The sequence below is a fragment of the Physeter macrocephalus genome, chromosome 16 (genome assembly GCF_002837175.3).
Source record: "Physeter macrocephalus isolate SW-GA chromosome 16, ASM283717v5, whole genome shotgun sequence".
NCBI lineage: Eukaryota > Metazoa > Chordata > Mammalia > Artiodactyla > Physeteridae > Physeter > Physeter macrocephalus.
Window position 1 is genome coordinate 63,161,541 of NC_041229.1, and position 19,517 is coordinate 63,181,057.

Sequence of the window (19,517 nt, forward strand, 5' to 3'; positions counted from 1 at the left end):
AACATGCAAACACTTTTAAGGTCTCTGCTTACATCACACCTCTTAACATTTCATTTGCTAAAGTCAGTCATATAGCTAAGATCAACATTAGGGAGGTGAGAAAATATACATCTACTCGAATAGGGAGAAAAACCACATGGCAAAGGGTATGAATGTACAGATCCCTTACAGAGGTTTTAAATAATTGGGAAAAATAATCCAATCTACCACAGTGCCCTAGGGATCTCACCAAACTCAGAGGGCAAATGAGGTTGGAAGCATCATCTTACCACTTTTGAAAATGATATTTCTTAGTTTGTTCATTAGTTTATTCCCACACCTATGCCCAAAGGAGCCTTAAAGCAGACAGGAAAGAACATGCAATTTTAGCAATATTCTATGCAAGTTCTTTAGCAATATAATAATAAAATTAATAATAGCTAACATTAATGAGTGCTTACTATATGTCAAGAACGTTACATGCATGATTTCATTTAGTCCTTGGTTGATGTCATTATTTTTCCCATTTTAGATATGAGGAAACAGAGGCCTAGAGACTTGCCCAAGGTCCTAAAGCTTACAAGTGGTGAAGCCAGGATTTGAATCCAGGCAGCCTAGATCTGGAGCTTGTGCTTTTAACCAGTAGGATGTTTTAAATGGAATGCTTGGGCATATATTCTAGATTACAATGCTTCAATATTGGAGTATAAAAGTGTGCCAGAAACATGGAAGCACCACCAAATTTTCACATGATTCACATGGGCTCAGGGAACTAAGATTTAATATGTTAAGAAGAGAAAATTTTTATCTTACTCAACTAAAATACTAAGAAAACTTGACTTTTTCCTCACAGCAACAGGTCAATATACCACATAGTTCAACCGTTTAATATCAATCTTATTTAAATTCAAATATTCCTTGACTTTGAGGAACTGCTAATGAATACATTTCATTGATCAAAATAACTTTTCAAAGTTACTAAGCCAGCTTGCCTTTCTATTTTCTAGATAGATAAAGTATCTGCTACACGTACCATCTCCTATGATTCTGTAAAGGCCATGTTTTTTCAGTCAAGAAAAATGATCACAAAAATCTTCCATTTTCACTAAACAAGTATATTCAAGACTGTGTTCAATAAACAATTTAACAACTAAGAAGTTTTTCCTTTATGAAGCATTTCCTTTATGAAGAATTCTGTAATGCAAATATACTTACTTCTATCACATCCAGAGTTGCTAGTCTCTCCCTCTATGGTTATGGGGGGGGTGCATTTTAATTACAGACATTCATTTCTCTTCAATTGTTTTCTGAACTTAATGAACAATGAAAGTACTGTACTACTTATTGGAAATCACTAAGAATCGAACATCGAAAGGCATGTTCCTGCAATAAGCAATGGTCTGCTAAGTGTCTCATTTGAAGATGAGTAAATGCTGCTGTAAGAATTAAGTCTTGGGTCTGTCTGACGGAATAGATTAAGAACCCATTGTAGGGAATTTAGACGGTTACCAATAACACAAAACATTATCTAGATGTACTCAGCCTGTAAAATACAAGATATATAAGAGAGAACACTTCTATCTTCAAAAAACACAATTACCTAAAACAGACTAAAGGTTGAAAATGAAAAGGAAAAAAAAAAAGGACATTAACAAATGTCAACTAGTCAAAAATAAGTTTGAAAAAGTGAAGTGTGATACCTTAGTCCAAACATGAACAATGAGGAGATACACACTGTATTTTTCCATAATGCCCAGGGCATTTGGAACTAAGGAACAGTTACTTAGAGAAAGAGGAAGGTGCTCGGTTCAACTGTTTTTGCTTTTAATAATTCCTCACTTTCTCTGCTGGTTTTTCAAGTGCTTTGCAACTTAACTAAAAAATATGATGACACTGGCTTGTGAAAAATACAAAATCAGGAGCTCTAAATGGATTTATGAGATTCTTCAGAAGAGAGAACAATGATACAATGGAAAGCAGGAACTGCTGGCAGATTTCCATTTAAAGTAAAGCCAAATTTCAAATATTTTAATGGAAAAGGAATCATATACATCTCTTTAATTTCGTAAGTATAAATTATTTATCTTATCAAATTATCCATATAATCTAATTTTAACAAATAACTTTTTCCTGTGGGAAATATTTCAATATTCATAGAGTGATTTTTTTCTCTTTTTAAAAAATTAATTAATTTATTTTTGGCCGTGTTGGGTCTTTGTTGCTGTGCTCGGGCTTTCTCTAGTTGCGGCGAGCGGGGTTACTCTTCATTGTGGTGAGTCGGCTTGTCACTGCAGTGGCTTCTCTTGTTGCAGAGCACTGGCTCTAGGCACATGGGCTCAGTAGTTGTGGCTTGCAGGCTCTAGAGCGCAGGCCCAGTAGTTGTGGCACACGGGCTTAGTTGCTCCGCGGCATGTGGGATCTTCCCGGACCAGACTCGAAGCCATGTCCCCAGCATTGGCAGGCGGATTCTTAACCACCGAGCCACCAGGGAAGCCCTTCATAGAATGACTTTTAATAAAATTAAAATTTCACTCTTAAGAATATTAGTTACTATATGAATCCTGTTTGGACTCAAGACTAAATGGCCTACGCTATTTTCAGTTATCACATTAGGCCTTATACTCCACTATTTACTGTTAATGAAGATTTGACAAAAATAAAAGAAGTAATTTCTTAACATAAACTCAACTTCAATATAATTAACAAAGTTACATATTTATTCATAAAAATCAGTGAAAATTTTAATATGGATGAGAAGTCTTTCTTTTAAGGGGTAACACTTTTCAGAAAAATTCCCAAATAAGGTAAGGTATTCCTCCCAAGATATCACAGCCAAAACCTAAGCACAGGAAAGTCCCTTAGAGGACATCCAGGGCAAACTCCTACCCATCTTGGAGAAATTCCTGCTACAGCATTTATAACAAATAGCTTTCCAGAATCTGCATGAACGCTTCCAATGATTGAAAGGTAGGGTTTACTATCCATGGCCCAGCCTGTGCTATTGCAGGTGAGCTCTGATTGTGGAAAAGTTCTTTTTGTTGATGAGCAGAAATCTATATTCTTAAAATTTCAATCCACTGAATATAGTTCTAGCATCCACAGGAACCTCAAATTCCAATTCTTCTGTTCCCTAATTGGAAGTAGCTGAGAACAGCATGGCAAGTCCCATCACTCTGTGACTTTCAGGGGGAAGAGGAGGAGGATAGTGGAGACAAGTGACAGAGCAATGAAAAAGGAGATGGAAGACAACCAAACATTTGGTTCACAAGGATATTTTATGTCAGATTCAGTGCCAAACAGAATCCAAGACTACAAAAGATAATGTGCATATGCATGTGTATGTATGGATTTGTGTTTGTATATATGTGAGTATACAGTAGATGCATGTATGTAATACGTGTAATGTATGTGTATGCATGTGTGAGTATATATACACGTGTGTGTGTATATGTGTGTATGTGTACGTATGTGTGCGTGTGCACATGTATATGTGTGTATAAAATGCCAAGTCAGCTAACAGGAAAATTTTCAAACTATAAATGAGGAAATGCAAACAGTGGGTTTTCAGGATATTTTTAACAAGAATATAAAATACACACATCTGCTAAGCACTGCAGGAGTTGTTAACAGACTAGAGAGGATGAAAGGGAGTCAATAAACTTATGTTTATATTATGGTAAAAATATGGTTATTTCAAAATATCTGAATAATTAAATGTCAAACTTATTATCTAGACATTTGTTATCAAGTAGACAAAGAAGTTCCCAATGAGTAAATAAAAATCAACCAGATCACTCTACTGGGTCTCTTTCTGCATATTTCTGACAGGATTCTTAGCATGGCACGGTGTGAGCCAGCCACGCTGCACCTTCCTGGCTGTGGGTCAGGATTTACCCTCTTGGTTCCTTTCTCCACTTGCCCGTCTCTAGGCCTCGGAGAATTGAAAGGCAGCAACTCCTCACAAGAAGTCTGGGCTCTCTGGAGGTAAATACAGCCCCTACTGGCAGCATGTTCAATCATTAAAGAAGAGCTAAAATATGCTGATTAGATCTCAAGACAAGAAAGAGAACAAACATACAGAAAATTTTTCCTCAAACACAGAAACGAAAGAAAAAAGGGTTTGGGTAAATTGTCAGGATATCAATTTATCAGAACACAATCTAGAATTAATCAAAATGTTACTAAATTTTATTCACCAAAAATAATAAAACTATATTCAGATCTAATAAGGTAAAATAATAAAACTACACAGTTTTAGCTACCATAAAATTGGAAACGACTAACTGGATAATTTAGTAAGTCTTTTTCTAGGTAATACATAAACCCATTCCAAATTGTGTAGCCTGGTAAAATACAAAAATTATTCATCGTGACTCATTAGCCAAAACTGGCACACCACCTGTCTTTGTAAATAAAGTTTCATTGGAACATGGCCATGCTCATTCATTTGTTGTCTATGCCTATTTTCATGCTATAACATCAGAGTTGAGAAGCTGTGACAGAGACTATTATGGCCCACAAAGCCTAAAATATGTACTATCTGTTCCTTTACAGGAAAAGTTTGCAGACTCCTGCCCTATATAATCATGGATCCTAAAATAAGCATGTAGGCCACATTGCTAAATCATGATAGTTTCAAGGTAGGAAAGAACTCTACTGTCTTTATCATGCAGGTCTCCTTTGTTACAAACCATTAAAAACCAACAACAAAAAAGAGTTGCAAAAAAATGTTCCAAGTGTTGTGAAGGTATTTTACAGTTTGGAGAAATGGAACAGTTGGTTCTTCCTACTTGTTTTGTTGGTTCTTCCTACCTGTTTTCCTTCCTCTTCATCTGAAGAGTTACTGACATGGATACTTCTGCTGGGTTGGTAACCTTTCAACTTTTCTTGACCGGACCAGTTGTTCTTTTGGTCTGTTGTACTTTCCTCATCACTTCCTGGGTTATTTTTCCATTCTTTCATCATTTCTAACACATTGGTTGGTCTCGCCGAAGAAAGTATATTGCCCTAATATTAACAATGAATTTTTGGTGTTATAAACAGTTTAGAGAACTGAAGACTCTTACACATTTTAGTAATATAGTCTCACAAATTCAGTAAGTCACATGGAAAAATTATAATGATGAATAAATAGCAAAACTTTGGATGCCCTTTTGAGCGTACTCCTTGTACTGGCATGTCTCAGACCTCTTCACTAATACTTTTACAATATGCCAAAATTTAGGGATGGGAGAATATTCTGGTTTAAAAGAATAATGCAGCATGCTTGTGTGAAAGAACCACTAGATAGGGCAAGTTCCTGGAATCCAAAGAACCCCTTACCGTGCCGTTCCTAGAAAATTAATAGGGAAGCTGAAAGAATGAAAGAAGTTGCCCAAAGTCTACTGGGTCCAACACTAAGGGTAAGCCTATGTAACATCAAAATGTCTAGGTAAAAAATCTAAATTCAGTTGATTAGTCTGGTGCTGTGTCCAAGAATATAGATGTTTGACTTGAAAGCTCTTAGTTGACTGGAAGATTTTGATATAATGTGGTCATTTGATTATAATGGATTCCGAGCACTGTTTCAACCCCAGATGTGGCTATACCATACTAAAATTGACCATTTTATATTAACTATATTTTTCTCAAATATAATATTCCATTTAATGCCAAGAAATGCATGAATGCATTCTTAAATGCCTCCTGCTAGACTAGGTATGCCTTAAATAGTTTTGCTCCTAACTCAGACTAGTAGAGAAAGTTTGGACAAGAAGTTTGGATCACATTTAGATTAAAACAGGACGTTTAGGTGTGGGAACTATGGAGTGATCTAAGTTAATTTGATATGTGGGTGGATTGAAGCATTAAGCAACAGTGATACAGAATAGTATGAGGCCAGGCATCTTAAGGGCTGAGTACACTGTTGAGAATTTGTAGAGTTTAATATATTCGTGGTTAAAGACACAGACAAATATTAAGCATGGAATAGTAATAATTAAATGAGGATCATTATGCTATTTGTTCCCTGTGGTTCTTCTATGTCATCCTGTTTTAAGAAGGTCTATATTCTTACTACTTTCATAGCATCCTACTTTTGGTTGCACTTCTGCAGCCTCTACCCATTTACTCCCAGAATGCCCTTACTATGCCTTCTGCCAACCTGTAGCCTACATTTCCGTCAAGGCTCAAGTTGACAGTCATCTCCGTCAAGTATCCCAGAACTTCCAAAGATGCTGTCAACTTAAATGAAGCACAGATGAAGTCTCAGAGAGCAAAAAGGAGTCGAAATTGTTTAGAACGGCAGATAGTCTCAGAGCTCTCCTCTGAATGAGTTCTGATCTTCAGGGCTCTGTCAACAGCCCTGCTTGACCCCAGTGATTCATCTAGCCTCTATTATAACTTCCTGGCTTCATCATGACCTTGAACACTAACCCACAGTGTCCAGGCTCCTGGAATACTAGTACACACAACTTTGCCTCAACTTAATTCTTTCATTAGAAAACAGAGACAATCTGACATCTATGTCTGTAATCCCAGTTCTCAATTGCTCTTCCCTGATAAACTCTCTACAAGTTAACTCTTTGGATCTAGAGTCATTTCTTCTAGGCACATAGTAGAATTTTGCTTCTCCACCTCTTTTGGAACATGATGATATCACTTGTTTTGACCAGTAAAATGTGATTTGAAATAGTGTGTATCGCTTCTGGGTAGAAACTTGAAGAGAGAGCATGTAATTTACATGTCTCAATTTCTGCCTTAGTAACTATAGAAGCACAGAGATGAAGCCTCCCTCAGCCTGGGTCCCTGAGTGAAGACAAAGTAAAACAGAGCTTGCTCCCCTCCTCCCAGCCAATGTGCAATGGAAGGCATAAACAGCACTGAGATTTGGGGGTCACTTGTTACCACAGCATAATCTAGCCTGTCCTGATATAGACAGAAGATTAAATATTTACACTCTGTAAGTCACCTCCAATAAGCCTTATAAAGAGTGAGCCCACTATATAATCAGCATACCCAACAAAGTTGTAATTACTACACAAATCATATGCAATCAGTACCATGTGATAGCCAATTTATTTAGGCAGTCTTTGCTTTGCACAGTCCTGATATGCATGAATTTTAGTCATCATGACTTAAATAATATCAGTCCCTTAGCAACACAGTTCAAATTTCAGTCACCATGGTACACTGACTATAATTGCATAAAGTTCAAACTTCACTGCTAGCTCTTCAATCTACGATCACCAGGTAAATTATAGATTTGCAACATGATCAGTGACCAATCACGTCACTACTTTTACAGTCTGTTGGTGATTGGACACTGTGCATCTGCTATTCAGTTCACACACAGACAGCAATGTGTGCAGTTGTGTTGCCTCCTTGTCTCGCAGGGAATTTGCCAACAAAAATGAAACTGCAACAAAGAAATTAAAAGTGATAATACTGGGAGTAAAATTTGAATCAAATGTAAATGGAGTAACAGAAGAAATAGCTGACCATGGAAATGCTGCCACCGCCACTGTGAGAATCTAGATGCACAACCAAAGGAACTTAGTGAAGGCAAACTTATCAACATAAGTGAGGAAGGATGAAGATGCTTCAGAGAAAATGACACCCACAAAATACTTGACATTTAAAGAATTTTCAGAGATATTCAAGACATTGAAAGGACAGAGGATACAATGTTGGAAGTTGATCCAAAGTTGTAAAACAGTATGACAATTCACCAAGGCATAAAAAAGATGCTCCCCTCTGTATGATAAGAAGGCAAGCACTGTTTAAACTAAACTTGATAAGTTTTTAACCCCAAAATAAGACACTTTAACTCTCAATATTTCTAATGTTTTAAATTACAGTGCAAAAAATTAGCTTTACTTTTGTTCCATTCTCTCTATATATTTAGAACCAACAGGGAGTTTTAAATGTTTAAAAAAAATTTTAAAGGGCATGGAAAAAATCACAATTTTTCCCATTGATTATTAAAATCATTATTCACAGCTTCAATCTGCACTATTTTTATGGTTCTGCACTACTGTGCAAAGCAAGGATTACCTGTACTATCTTGAATCTGCATTTCTAGCCAGCTTTCAAGTGCTTGGTTCACATATATCAATATATACACACAAAAGCATGGTGACTGACAAGCTACAAATGACTCTGTTTCTTATTGCAAAGAGACTGGGGAGAAGAGCAAAAGATCTAGAATAGGGTCATTATCCCATCAAAAACACTCTACCATTTATAAATTTTTAACTATTTGCTTCCTATATTCCCTTGTGATATCAAACAGGGCACAAATGTTGGTATAGATTCCAGACTTTCCCTCTTGTCTAAAGTCCAGCCAATAACTTACTAGACTAGCCCCTTCTTGCCTGCTAACAGTTGGAGGAAGAATTGCATCAGATACTTGGACTGACCAATGAATAAGTGGCCCAGAGCTGTGTGTCATGAGCCTTCTAGGCGCAAGAGAAACTACACATGAACCAACCAAACAAAAATGGGTGGAACTGTTAGGGCAGACACTGGAGATTGTGGAGACACCTCACCATCAGAACAGTAACCTCTGAACTCCCTTTACTGGCTGTGTTAAGAGGGTTCACACCCTGAACTCATCAACCATGAAGCAGCAAATGGCAAGAAGGCAGCAGTAATAGGCTGATAGTCTGAGGCTACCATAAGTAGAAAACCAACCTTTTTGTTAATAAATTTCCACTTGTTTAACTAACAGTTTGAGACTACTTTATTTTGAAAAACTGGAAAAATGAACACTCGTAGAGGAGAAGCATTGGTCAAATACTAAGATTTGGATTTAATCTTAGTAGACAGGTCCTGCAAATAGGAACCCAAACATACACCCTCATCTAACAAAATTTGCCTTTTCAAGGACAGTGCCTATCAGTATTCTGTAAACTATAAGTCTTTAACAAGTATTCTTTAATGAATGAATGAATGATATGTATGAGTTGGGATAAGATAGTATGAAACATAAAATCAGCAAAGCGAAAAGGAAACATTCTGGGTCTTTAACTTACTGTCATCCTTTTCTACTTTTCGTTAAGTAGCTAGAACTCTTTATTTTGTAATGTTCCGAGGAATAAATTTTTTAAATTAGAAAAAATTTTTATATCTTTATAAAAAAGATATAAAAGGATGCTCAACTTCACAAAATTAATAAAATCCAAATCAAAAACAATGAGTTACCAATTTTCACCTAATAGATGGACATAAATTTAAGTTTGATAAAACTCTGTGTTGGTGAGGGTATGGGGAAACAGGCTCTCTCATTTACTTGCTTTTTATGAGAGGATAAATCGGCAATAAACTATCAAAATGTGTAATGCACATTCTTACAAACCATTAATTCAACTTTTAAGAATTTATTTTATAGATATGCTGACACAGTATGCAAACATATACTTACAAGAACATTTGTTACACCATTGTTTGTAACAGAAAAGACCTGAAACAATTTAAATATTCCATATTCATAGGGGCAAAATAATAGTGTACCCATAGTTTTGGATACAATACTGCTTTCTAAAAAAATAAGCATATCTTCCCAAAATACATTAGATGAAAAAGAATAGTTTGCATAATATAAACCCATTTGTGAAAAGTGAATAATAAAAATGTTCAGAATGTATTTGAAAGAATACATAAGAGACTTAACAATGGTTATCTTTAGTAAGAGGGAATGAGGGAATAGAGGGAGAAAGTTATTTTTCCTGCCTTGTTTACCATTTAAATAATTTACTAAGGGTAACGGCAACTATTATATGACTAAAAATTAATATAAACTATGTAGGAAAAGAAATAATGTAAGTTGCAGATACTCACAAAGGACTGATAGCACCCAGTAAGATCACCAAACATGCTCTCATGGGTCTCAGTGAGGCCAAGGCAGCAGCACAGAAAGGTAGTAAGGGCTGCTGAAGTAAGCAACTCTGCACCACTTTAAAATTTTTCCTAACAAAGTCATCTCAGTGATTTTGTTTTCACAAGTATAGCAAATAATGAGAGTAGAGAAAGTTGGTGTTGATATTCCTATTCTTTAAGAGGAAACAAACTGAGAAATTTAGTAATTTACCCTTATTCCAGAAGTGCATTTCTAATTGTCCGCTAAGAATTTCTAGGTAGAGGTGTTGCTTAGCCTTCAATACTGTAATGTATATTTGAAAACTGCTCAGAGAGTTTTTCCCACCACAAGAAAAAAAATTTAAACTATGTGAGGTGATGGATATAGTAACTAAATTTATTGTGGTAATCATTTCACAATATATACATATATTAAATCACTATGTTGCACATCTTAAATTTATACAATGTTATATGTCAAATTATGTCTCAATAAAGCTGGAAAAATAAAAACAAAATATATTCCAAACCAACATTCTTCAAACGGTTATGTGTACACCTCGCTGTACACGAAGACTTCCTAAGGGCTGTATGGGCAGGGATGGTTTGCAGGGAGTCAATTTCAAGACCCTCAATTTCCAATGACCTACTCTTTTTCAAAAGTCACCTGCTTGAGCAAGGATCTGCAGTAATTCTTTCCATGTTCTTTTCTTAAGTCAGCTTCTTACAATGCTTGTTATTGTACATATATTTATTTTTTTGCGTGTGTGAGAGACAAAAGGCTCATATCTAGAATATACAACAAACTTCTACAAATCAATAAATTAAAAAAAAAACTAATAGAAAAATGGAGGAAAGACTTGAACAGACATTTCATAAAAGAAGATATCCAAAAGGCCAATAAGGATAAGTAAAGTAAAAGTGACCAATTTCATTTGTCATTCAGGAAACGTAGATTAAAACCACAATGAGATACCATTATATATTACCAGACTATCTAAATTAAAAATATTGATAATAACAAGCACTGGAGAGGATGGGGAGCAAAACTAGAACTCTTACACATTGCTGGTGAGTGGCACAAAGTGAACGGTGGAAAAGGGAACAAAGGAACTTTCTTGTGGGGGGTGGAAATGTTCTGTATTTTGTTCTGGGTGGTGGTTACACAAATGCATAAATTCATAAAAATTCATCAGCTATACACTTAAAATCTGTGTATTTTACATTAGGTAAATTATATCTTAACAAAACTATGATTAATTTAAAATTAAATTTCATAGATTTGTACATATTATTATATGTAGCTTAATCATTTTCATGGCTGTATAATATTCCATTGTTAGACTATACCACCATTTATTCATTCTCTAGTCAGAGGGAATTTGGGTTGATTCTGGGTTTTTGCTCCTATATACACTTCTACAAACATTATTGTGTTTATCTCCACGTGTATATGTGTAAGAGTTCCTCGGGTATATTCTTAGAAGTGAAATTTCTTGGTTATAAAGTATGTGAATGGTTAACTTTAAAAGATAATGTCAATCCCTTTTTCCAAAGTAGTTGTACCAATTAATACTCTCACCAGCAATGATTAAACTTAAAAGCTTTTGCACAGCAAAGGAACCATAAACAAAACTAAAAGACAACCCACAGAATGGGAGAAAACATTTGCAAATGAAGCGACCAACAAGGGATTAATCTCCAAAATATACAAACAGCTCATGGAGCTCAATATCAAAAAAACAAACAACCCAATCAAAAAATGGGCAGAAGACCTAAATAGACATTTCTCCAAAGAAGACATACAGACTGCCAAGAGTCACATGAAAAGATGTTCAACATCACTAATTATTAGAGAAATGCAAATCAAAACTATAATGAGATATCACCTCACACTGGTCAGAATGGCCATCATCAAAAAATCTACAAACAATAAATGCTTGAGAGGGTGTGGAGAAAACGGAACCCTCCTACACTGTTGGTGGGAATGTCAATTGGTACGGCCACTGTGGAGAACTGTATGGAGGTTCCTTAAAAAACACAGAACTACCATATGATCCAGCAATCCCACTCCTGGGCACATATCTGGAGAAAACCATAATTCAAAAGGTACATGCACCTCAATGTTCATTGCAGCACAATTTACAATAGTCAAGACCTGTAAGCAACCTAAATGTCCATCAGCGGAGAAATGGATAAAGAAGATGTGGTACATATATTAGAATGGAATACTACTCAGCCATAAAAAAGAATGAAATAGTGCCATTTGCAGCAACATGGATGGACCTAGAGATTGTCATACTGAGTGAAGTCAGTCAGACAGAGAAAGACAAATATCATATGATAACGCTTATATGTGGAATCTTAAAAAATGGTACAAATGAACTTATTTACAAAACAGAAACAGAGTCACAGATGTAGAAAACAAACTCATGGTTACCAAGGGGGAAATGGGGGGTAGGGATAAATTGGGAGACTGCGATTGACAGTACACACTACTATATATAAAATAGATAACTAATAAGGACCTACTATATAGCACAGGGAACTCTGCTCAACACTCTGTAATGACCTATATTGGAATAGAATCTGAAAAAGAGTGGATATATGTATATGTAAAACTCATTCACTTTGCTGTACAGCAAAAACTAACGCAACACTGTAAATCAACTATACTCCAATAAAAATTAATTTTAAAAAAAGATACTCTTTGCCCACATCTATTCCAACACCGGCTACTGTCAGACTTAATTTTTGGTTTATCTCACTGAGGTCTTGGTTGGTATTTCCCCGAACACTAATGCGACTGAACATCTTGGCACGTGTTCATCAGCCAAATGTGGGTCCTCTTCTGTAAAAATGCCTGGCCCTAAAGCAACTATACTCCAATAAAAATTAATTTTAAAAAATGCCTGGCCCTGTCTCTTTGTACATTTTCTACTAGGTTGTTTGTCTGCTTTGTATTGATTTGTAAGAATTATTGAGATTTCATGATATTAACCCTTTTTTGGTTTTTTGGGTTACAAAAGCCTTCTCCTAGTTTATAACCTATCCCTAAAGTGTTGTTTTATGAACAGAAGTTCTGAAGATTAATATTAAGTCAAGTTTATCCACCCTTTCTTTTATGTTAGTGCCTTTGTATCTTGCTTATAAAAATCCTTTTCTACACACTCCAAGGTCCAAAACATTTTCACCTATATTTTCTACTAAAAGTTAAATATAAATTTTATTATTTAAGTCCTTGATTGATTTGCAGTTGACTTTTGTCTGCAGTGTGAGATAGGAACCCAATTTCTCTCTCTTTTTTTTTCATATGGACAACCATTTATTCCAGCTCCAGTTATTGAATAGTCTCTCCTTTTTCCACTGATCTGCCATACTACCAGTGTCATAAAAGTTCCAGATATGCATGGATATGTTTCTGCACCTTCTATTTTATTCTACTGGTCAATTTGCTTATTACTGCAAATGATCAGACTATGCTAACTAATACAGCTTCATAAGTCTTAATATCTGGTAGAGCAAAACATTCAGAAATGTCTTGGCTATTTTTGACGCTTTAAGCTTCGATACAAATTTTAGGGTCAGGAAAGCTTGTGGAATTTTGATTGGATTTGTATCGTGTATGTACATCAACATGAGGAAATCAGTTTTTATGATATTAAGTCTCCTGACCTATGATTATGGTATATCTTTACACTTAAGTTTTCTTCAATGTTTTCCAATAAAATTTCATAATTTTCCCCAAATCTTATGTTGAATTTATTTCTAGAAATTATATATTCTTGAATATTATTTTACGTCTTCATTTTTTACATTTTATATTGTTGCTTGCTCGTGAAAAGAAATACAATGTCAATCTTTTTTTTCCAGGTTTACTGAGATATAATTGATATATAACATTGTGTAAGTTTAAAGTGGACAATGTGTTGATTTGATACACTTATATATCGATGAGTATCAACCTTAAATCCAGCTACCTTACTAAGCTCTTCTATTATTTCAAATAGTCTGTCTAATAATTTGTATATTACTGCAAATAATAAAAGTTTTATTTCTGTTTTCCAATTCTCATGACTTTAATTTATTTTCCTTGTCTTAAGTTGACTAAGATCAACAATGTTGGGAAAAACTATTGAAAGCTGATTTCTTGACTAGCTCTTTATTTTAAAGAAATGCTTCTCACGTTTCCCATTTAAAACGATATTTGCTGTAAACTTTTAACAGGTTAAGGAAGTTTTCTTCTATTCCTGATTAAATTATGAATGTATACCGAGTCTTATTACAAGTGTTTCCTTTAAATTATCATATGCTTTTTCTCCTTTAATATATTAATGTGTGAATTTATATTTACAGATTTTTTTTCCAAAATTAAACCATCCTTGTATTTTCAGGGAAAATACAACTAGATTATGATCTTTTTTATAAACACAGTTGGATCCAACTTGCTAATATGTTGTTTAAGGTTTTACATCTATATTAATAAGTAATATGGATCATTTTCCTTTTTCATAGGTTCGGTTTACAATGGTCTAATTTTGTTATACTAGAGTATACAGAATTAATACTAGACTCAGAATAAATTAGGAAAATTCTCTCTTTGGGGGCACAGGAGGAGAGTTATAAATTTGACATAAAAGTTTGGTAGAACTAATCTGTAAAATCATCTAGGCTTGGTGTTTTCCTGGTGGAAGATTTTAAACTACTGCTTCAATTTCCTTAGTAATTATATAGGACAATTCAAGTTTTCTATTTATTCTTTTTCTTTTTTTAGTTTGAGGTGGACCATTTTTTAAAGTCTTTATTGAATTTGTTACAATATTGCTTCTCTTTCATGTTTCGGTCGTGAGGCATGTGGGATCTTAGCTCCCCAACCAGGGATTGAACCTGCACCCCCGGCATTGCAAGGCAAAGTCGTAACCACTGGACCACCAGGGAAGTCCCTTCTATTTATTCTTGAGACAATTTTATGAAGCTGTATTTTTTGAGGAAAATATATATATATTTTTTTTTCGGTACGCGGGCCTCTCGTTGCTGTGGCCTCTCCCTTTGCGGAGCACAGGCTCCGGACGCGCAGGCTCAGCGGCCATGGCTCACGGGCCCAGTCGCTCCGCGGCATGTGGGATCTTCCCGGACCGGGGCACGAACCCGTATCCCCTGCATCGGCAGGCGGACTCTCAACCACTGCGCCACCAGGGAAGCCCCAGGAAAATATTTTTTATGAGAAGAAATTTTGTCCGTTTTTCCTAAGTTTTCAGATTTATTAGTATACAGTGGTGGTGGTATTCCCTTACCTTTTTTTTTTTTTTTTTTTTGTGGTATGCGGGCCTCCCTCTGTTGTGGCCTCTCCTGTTGCGGAGCACAGGCTCCGGACGCGCAGGCCCAGCGGCCATGGCTCACGGGCCCAGCCGCTCCGCGGCATGTGGGATCCTCCCAGACCGGGGCGCGAACCTGGTTCCCCTGCATCGGCAGGCGGACGCGCAACCACTGCGCCACCAGGGAAGCCCCCCTTACCTTTTTAATATTTATCCTTTTAATTTCTGCTTTATCTGTGCCTGTATTCCCTTTTTCCTATTAATACTATTTTTGTCTTCTCTATTTCTTTCTTATTTTTGCCAAAGATTTATCTATTTGTTGGTCTTTCCAAAGAATCAAATGTTGGTCTCGTTGATCTTCTCTTTTCTACCTTTCCTTTCCATTTAATTTATTTTCACTCTTAGTTTTATTTTTCCTACTACTTTCTTTGGGTATATTCTGTTGGGATTTTTTCCTGAGATTTAAAGTTGGATATGTAGTTCCTTTTTAGCCTTTCTTCTTTTCTAATGTGAATATTCCAGGTGATAAATTTCTGCTGAAACACACTTTTACTGCATCTCACAGGTTTTGATATGTTGTATTTTTATTACCATTCAGTTCTACAATTTAAAAATTTGTTCTCATTAGTATTTATTCTTTAACCCATGACTTATCTAGAAGCATGTGATATAATTTCCAAATATATACAGATATTTAATCTTATTGGCATTGACTTTTAACTTAATTGTGTATTGTTAGAGAACATAATCTGTGTGAAATTTATTGGGACTTGCTTTCTTCCTGGCCAGATCAATTTTGGTAAATGTTCCTTCCACATGTGGTTAAGAAAAATGTATATTCTCTAATTGTTGGATGCAGAATTGTATACATGTCCACTAAAATAAGCTTGTTAATTGTGTTGTTAAAATACCCTTGTTTCTGTTTTCATTTGCTTCACATATCAATAATTGAGAGAAGTGCATTAAAATCTCCCACTATGATGGTGAATTTTCCAATTTCTCCATGTAATTTTGTCATTTTTGATGTATATTTTTGAGGTTATCTTATTAGTTGCATACGTTTAAACTTATATATTTTGTTTGGATTGAACTTTTATCATTACAAAGCGACCTTCATTATCTCTAACGATGATTTGTTTGTGGCAAGGTATATTTAATTGATATTAATTCAGTTACTCAGGCTTTTTTTGGTTAGTGTTTGCCTGGTATGTTCTTTTCCATTCTTTTTCTTTCAATATTTGTGTCCTTATGCTTCAAATGTGCTTCTTGTAAATAGCACTTAGTTGGATTTTTAAAAAGTCAACCTGACCTTATGTCTTTTAACAGGTATTTCTTTTTTTAAAATATTATTTTTTTCATGTTTATTTTTATTTATTTATTATTTCTGGCTGTGTTGGATCTTAGTTGCGGCATGCGGGATCTTTTGTTGTGGCACGTGGGCTTCTCTCTAGTTGTGGTGCTCAGGTTTTCTCTCCCTAGTTGTGGCACGCAGGCTCCAGAGCGCGTGGGCTCAGTAGTTGCAGCACGCGGGTTTAGATGCCCTGCAGCATGTGGGATTTTAGTTCCCCAACCAGGGATCAAACCCGCATCCCCTGCATTTGAAGGTGGATTCTTTACCACTGCACCACCAGGGAAGTCCCTTAACAGGTATTTCTAACCCATTAACTTATTTGAAACCGTTTCTATCATTTAAGTTTATTACTACAACTGTCTCACTCTTTGTATCTTTGTTAATCCTTTACTACTTTGAAAATCCATTGTCTACATCTTCCATTTTAGCCCCCTCTCTTGTACCCATGTTCTCTCTCCGTTCTCAACGCTTGTCATGTGTATATTATCTCACATTTTAAGTCTGGGTTATTATGAATATACTTTCTCCTCTTCTTCTTTAGTCTTTTTCTTTTTTTTTTTTTTGGACACCAACACACTTTACTAAGGTATTTGAAGACTCTTGGTACACATAGCTCTTGCAGTATCTACTGGATTTCTTTGACCTCCTATTTAATTACTTCTATCAAGTGTTTTAAATCTAGGACTTGTGTGGCAAACCTGAGGCCTTGTATATTTGAAAATATTTTTATCACTCCCTTTCACTTGAATGACAATTTGGATGGATATAAAATTCTAAGTTTAAAGTTGTTTTCCCTTTAACACATTTAGAATTATTACTCCATTTACACTTGCATCCAATGTTGCTGCTGAAAAGTAAGATGTCAATGTGACTCTTGTTCTTTTTTATATGATATTGCTCTTTCTCTCTGGGAATATTTAGAATTTCCTCTTTGTTTTTGATGTTCTTAAATCTCATTATGTCTATTTTGTCAGTTTTTCCTTCTCTCTCCTATTTGGTAGTCTATCATCTATTTAGAGCTGAAGTCTTTCTTCTTTCTCTAATTCTGACGAATTATCTCTATTATTTTTTAAAAGATTTCCTTCTCCCTCTTTTTACTTTTTTTCCTGAGACTCCTAATATATGGATTTTGTAACTTTTACTTTCAATTCCTTATAGCTTAACTTTTCTTTATTTTTTCAATTTGTTTATCTTCACCTGTTCCCTTCTATAAAGTTCTATTAAAGTTCCATAATCTGATCATTTAGTTTTTTAAATTCATTCTTCAGCTGCACCCATTTCACTACTTATCCTATATAACTGCATCTCTATTTTAACTATTATACCTAAATGGTTCTACCTGGTTTTGCTTTATCATTTCATTTCTTGTTTCATATTATTAACATTTTCCCTTATCTCTTGTCGCATGTGCATTTTGTTGACTTCTAAATTCTTGAACTGCCTATTCTAAACTCTCCTAATGGTGTGTGAAATGTGGCCTGTTAGCTCATACTCCGCAGGGAGTACTGGCTCCTCAGGAGGACAGACCAGAACCAGGCCTTCAGCCCCAGGAGCTCAAAACCCCTAGGCACCAAAGATCTGGCCCCACCAAGCAACTCCTCAGTTCAGGGTTTCAACCTTATCAAACTTCTCCTCCAAGGAGAAATCACCCAAGGAGGAGGCACTTCTAAAATTATAACCCACCTGTCCTAGGGTGTGGAGGCCAACAGGTAAGTCAATGCCTAAATCCAATTCTCACCCATTTTCCTTAGCTTCTCACTCATGCAGGGCCTCAGTGCTGCTCTGATTTTATTACTTCCTACTCCTGTGAGAGGACAGGCATCAGTGTCCCAAGGCAAAGGGGAACTTGGGTTGTTTTTGTCTTCCTATTTTACTTCCTTCCCTGGCTGTAACCTCACCCACCATACATGCCAGCTCAGAATATCCCCTTATCTTCCCAGGGGTTTTGCACACTATTCTCTGAATCCTGGTATCATGAGGTTTCTCTCTAAAGTTACTCTAGGTTTAATCTTCAGAGAACATGCAGAAGTCTGTGCCAATTCAGTATCTTGTCAGGAACCAGAGCCTCCTCCAGCTGGCCTTTCACTAGGTGGTTTTTGACATATAACTCAAACAGATTTAAAGAAATGAGTGACACTGCTACATCAAAACTCTTTCTACTTGTTTATAAGCTTCTCAGTGCTTACATCTATGAAAACTGAAAACAATAATACAGTTGACACTGAACACTGTCTCTCTCTAACATTAAGTAACATGCATGGATGGATGGCTATTTGGGGGGAAATGTACCCCTATCCATCCACTAAAGAGATATTTTTCCAATATAATTTGACTTGCGTTTGATAATTATTAACAATTATAATTACATTCCCTTAATCAATTATAAATGAATAATTAAAGTCACTCAAATAATTTTTAAAAATTTAGAGCCCTAGGGTCACGAGAAATAAAAAAAAAAATACAAAATATATATTTGAGCTGTTTTTTGCAAAATGAGACGAATGATAGGGTGATTAGTAAAAAGTCTTTCATGCAAAAATATATATTACATTGGGATAAATGCGGTGGAAGAAATGCAATACAGAAACAAATTCAAAGAAATGAACGAATAATGTAAAGTTTCCTTTTTAAAAAAATTTTTAAATTTTATTTATTTTTTTATACAGCAGGTTCTTATTAGTTATCCATTTTATACATGAGTGTATACATGTCAATCCCATTCTCCCAATCCATCACACCACCCCCCTCCCCGCCACTTTCCCCGCTTGGTGTCCATACGTTTGTTCTCTATGTCTGTGTCTCTATTTCTGCCCTGCAAACCGGTTCATCTGTACCATTTTTCTAGGCTCCACATATATGCATTAATATACCATATTCGTTTTTCTCTTTCTGACTTACTTCACTCTGTGTGACGGTCTCTAGATCCATCCACATCTCTACAAATGACCCAATTTCACTCCTTTTTATGGCTGAGTAATATTCCGTTGCATATATGTGCCACATCTTCTTTATCCATTCATCTGTCGATGGGCATA

At 35.5% G+C, this 19,517-nt stretch overlaps 1 protein-coding gene across 7 annotated transcripts in view; it reads right to left on the reverse strand.

Annotated features, from left to right (window-relative positions):
- The window catches only part of STK33 (serine/threonine kinase 33), a 176,872-nt gene that overhangs the window by 12,463 nt on the left and 144,892 nt on the right, over window positions 1-19,517 (reverse strand). For 4 of the 7 annotated variants that reach the window (XM_028501585.1, XM_028501581.1, XM_007115862.2 and 1 more), the window contains one exon: window positions 4,792-4,986. The exons of 1 other annotated variant lie outside the window; for it this stretch is intronic. In XM_028501585.1, the coding sequence (XP_028357386.1) occupies window positions 4,792-4,986 (195 nt within the window). Of the gene's footprint in view, window positions 1-3,980; window positions 4,030-4,140; window positions 4,987-19,517 lie in introns of those variants that run through there. 2 more of the 7 variants (XM_028501582.1, XM_055091390.1) reach the window with 2 other exon arrangements.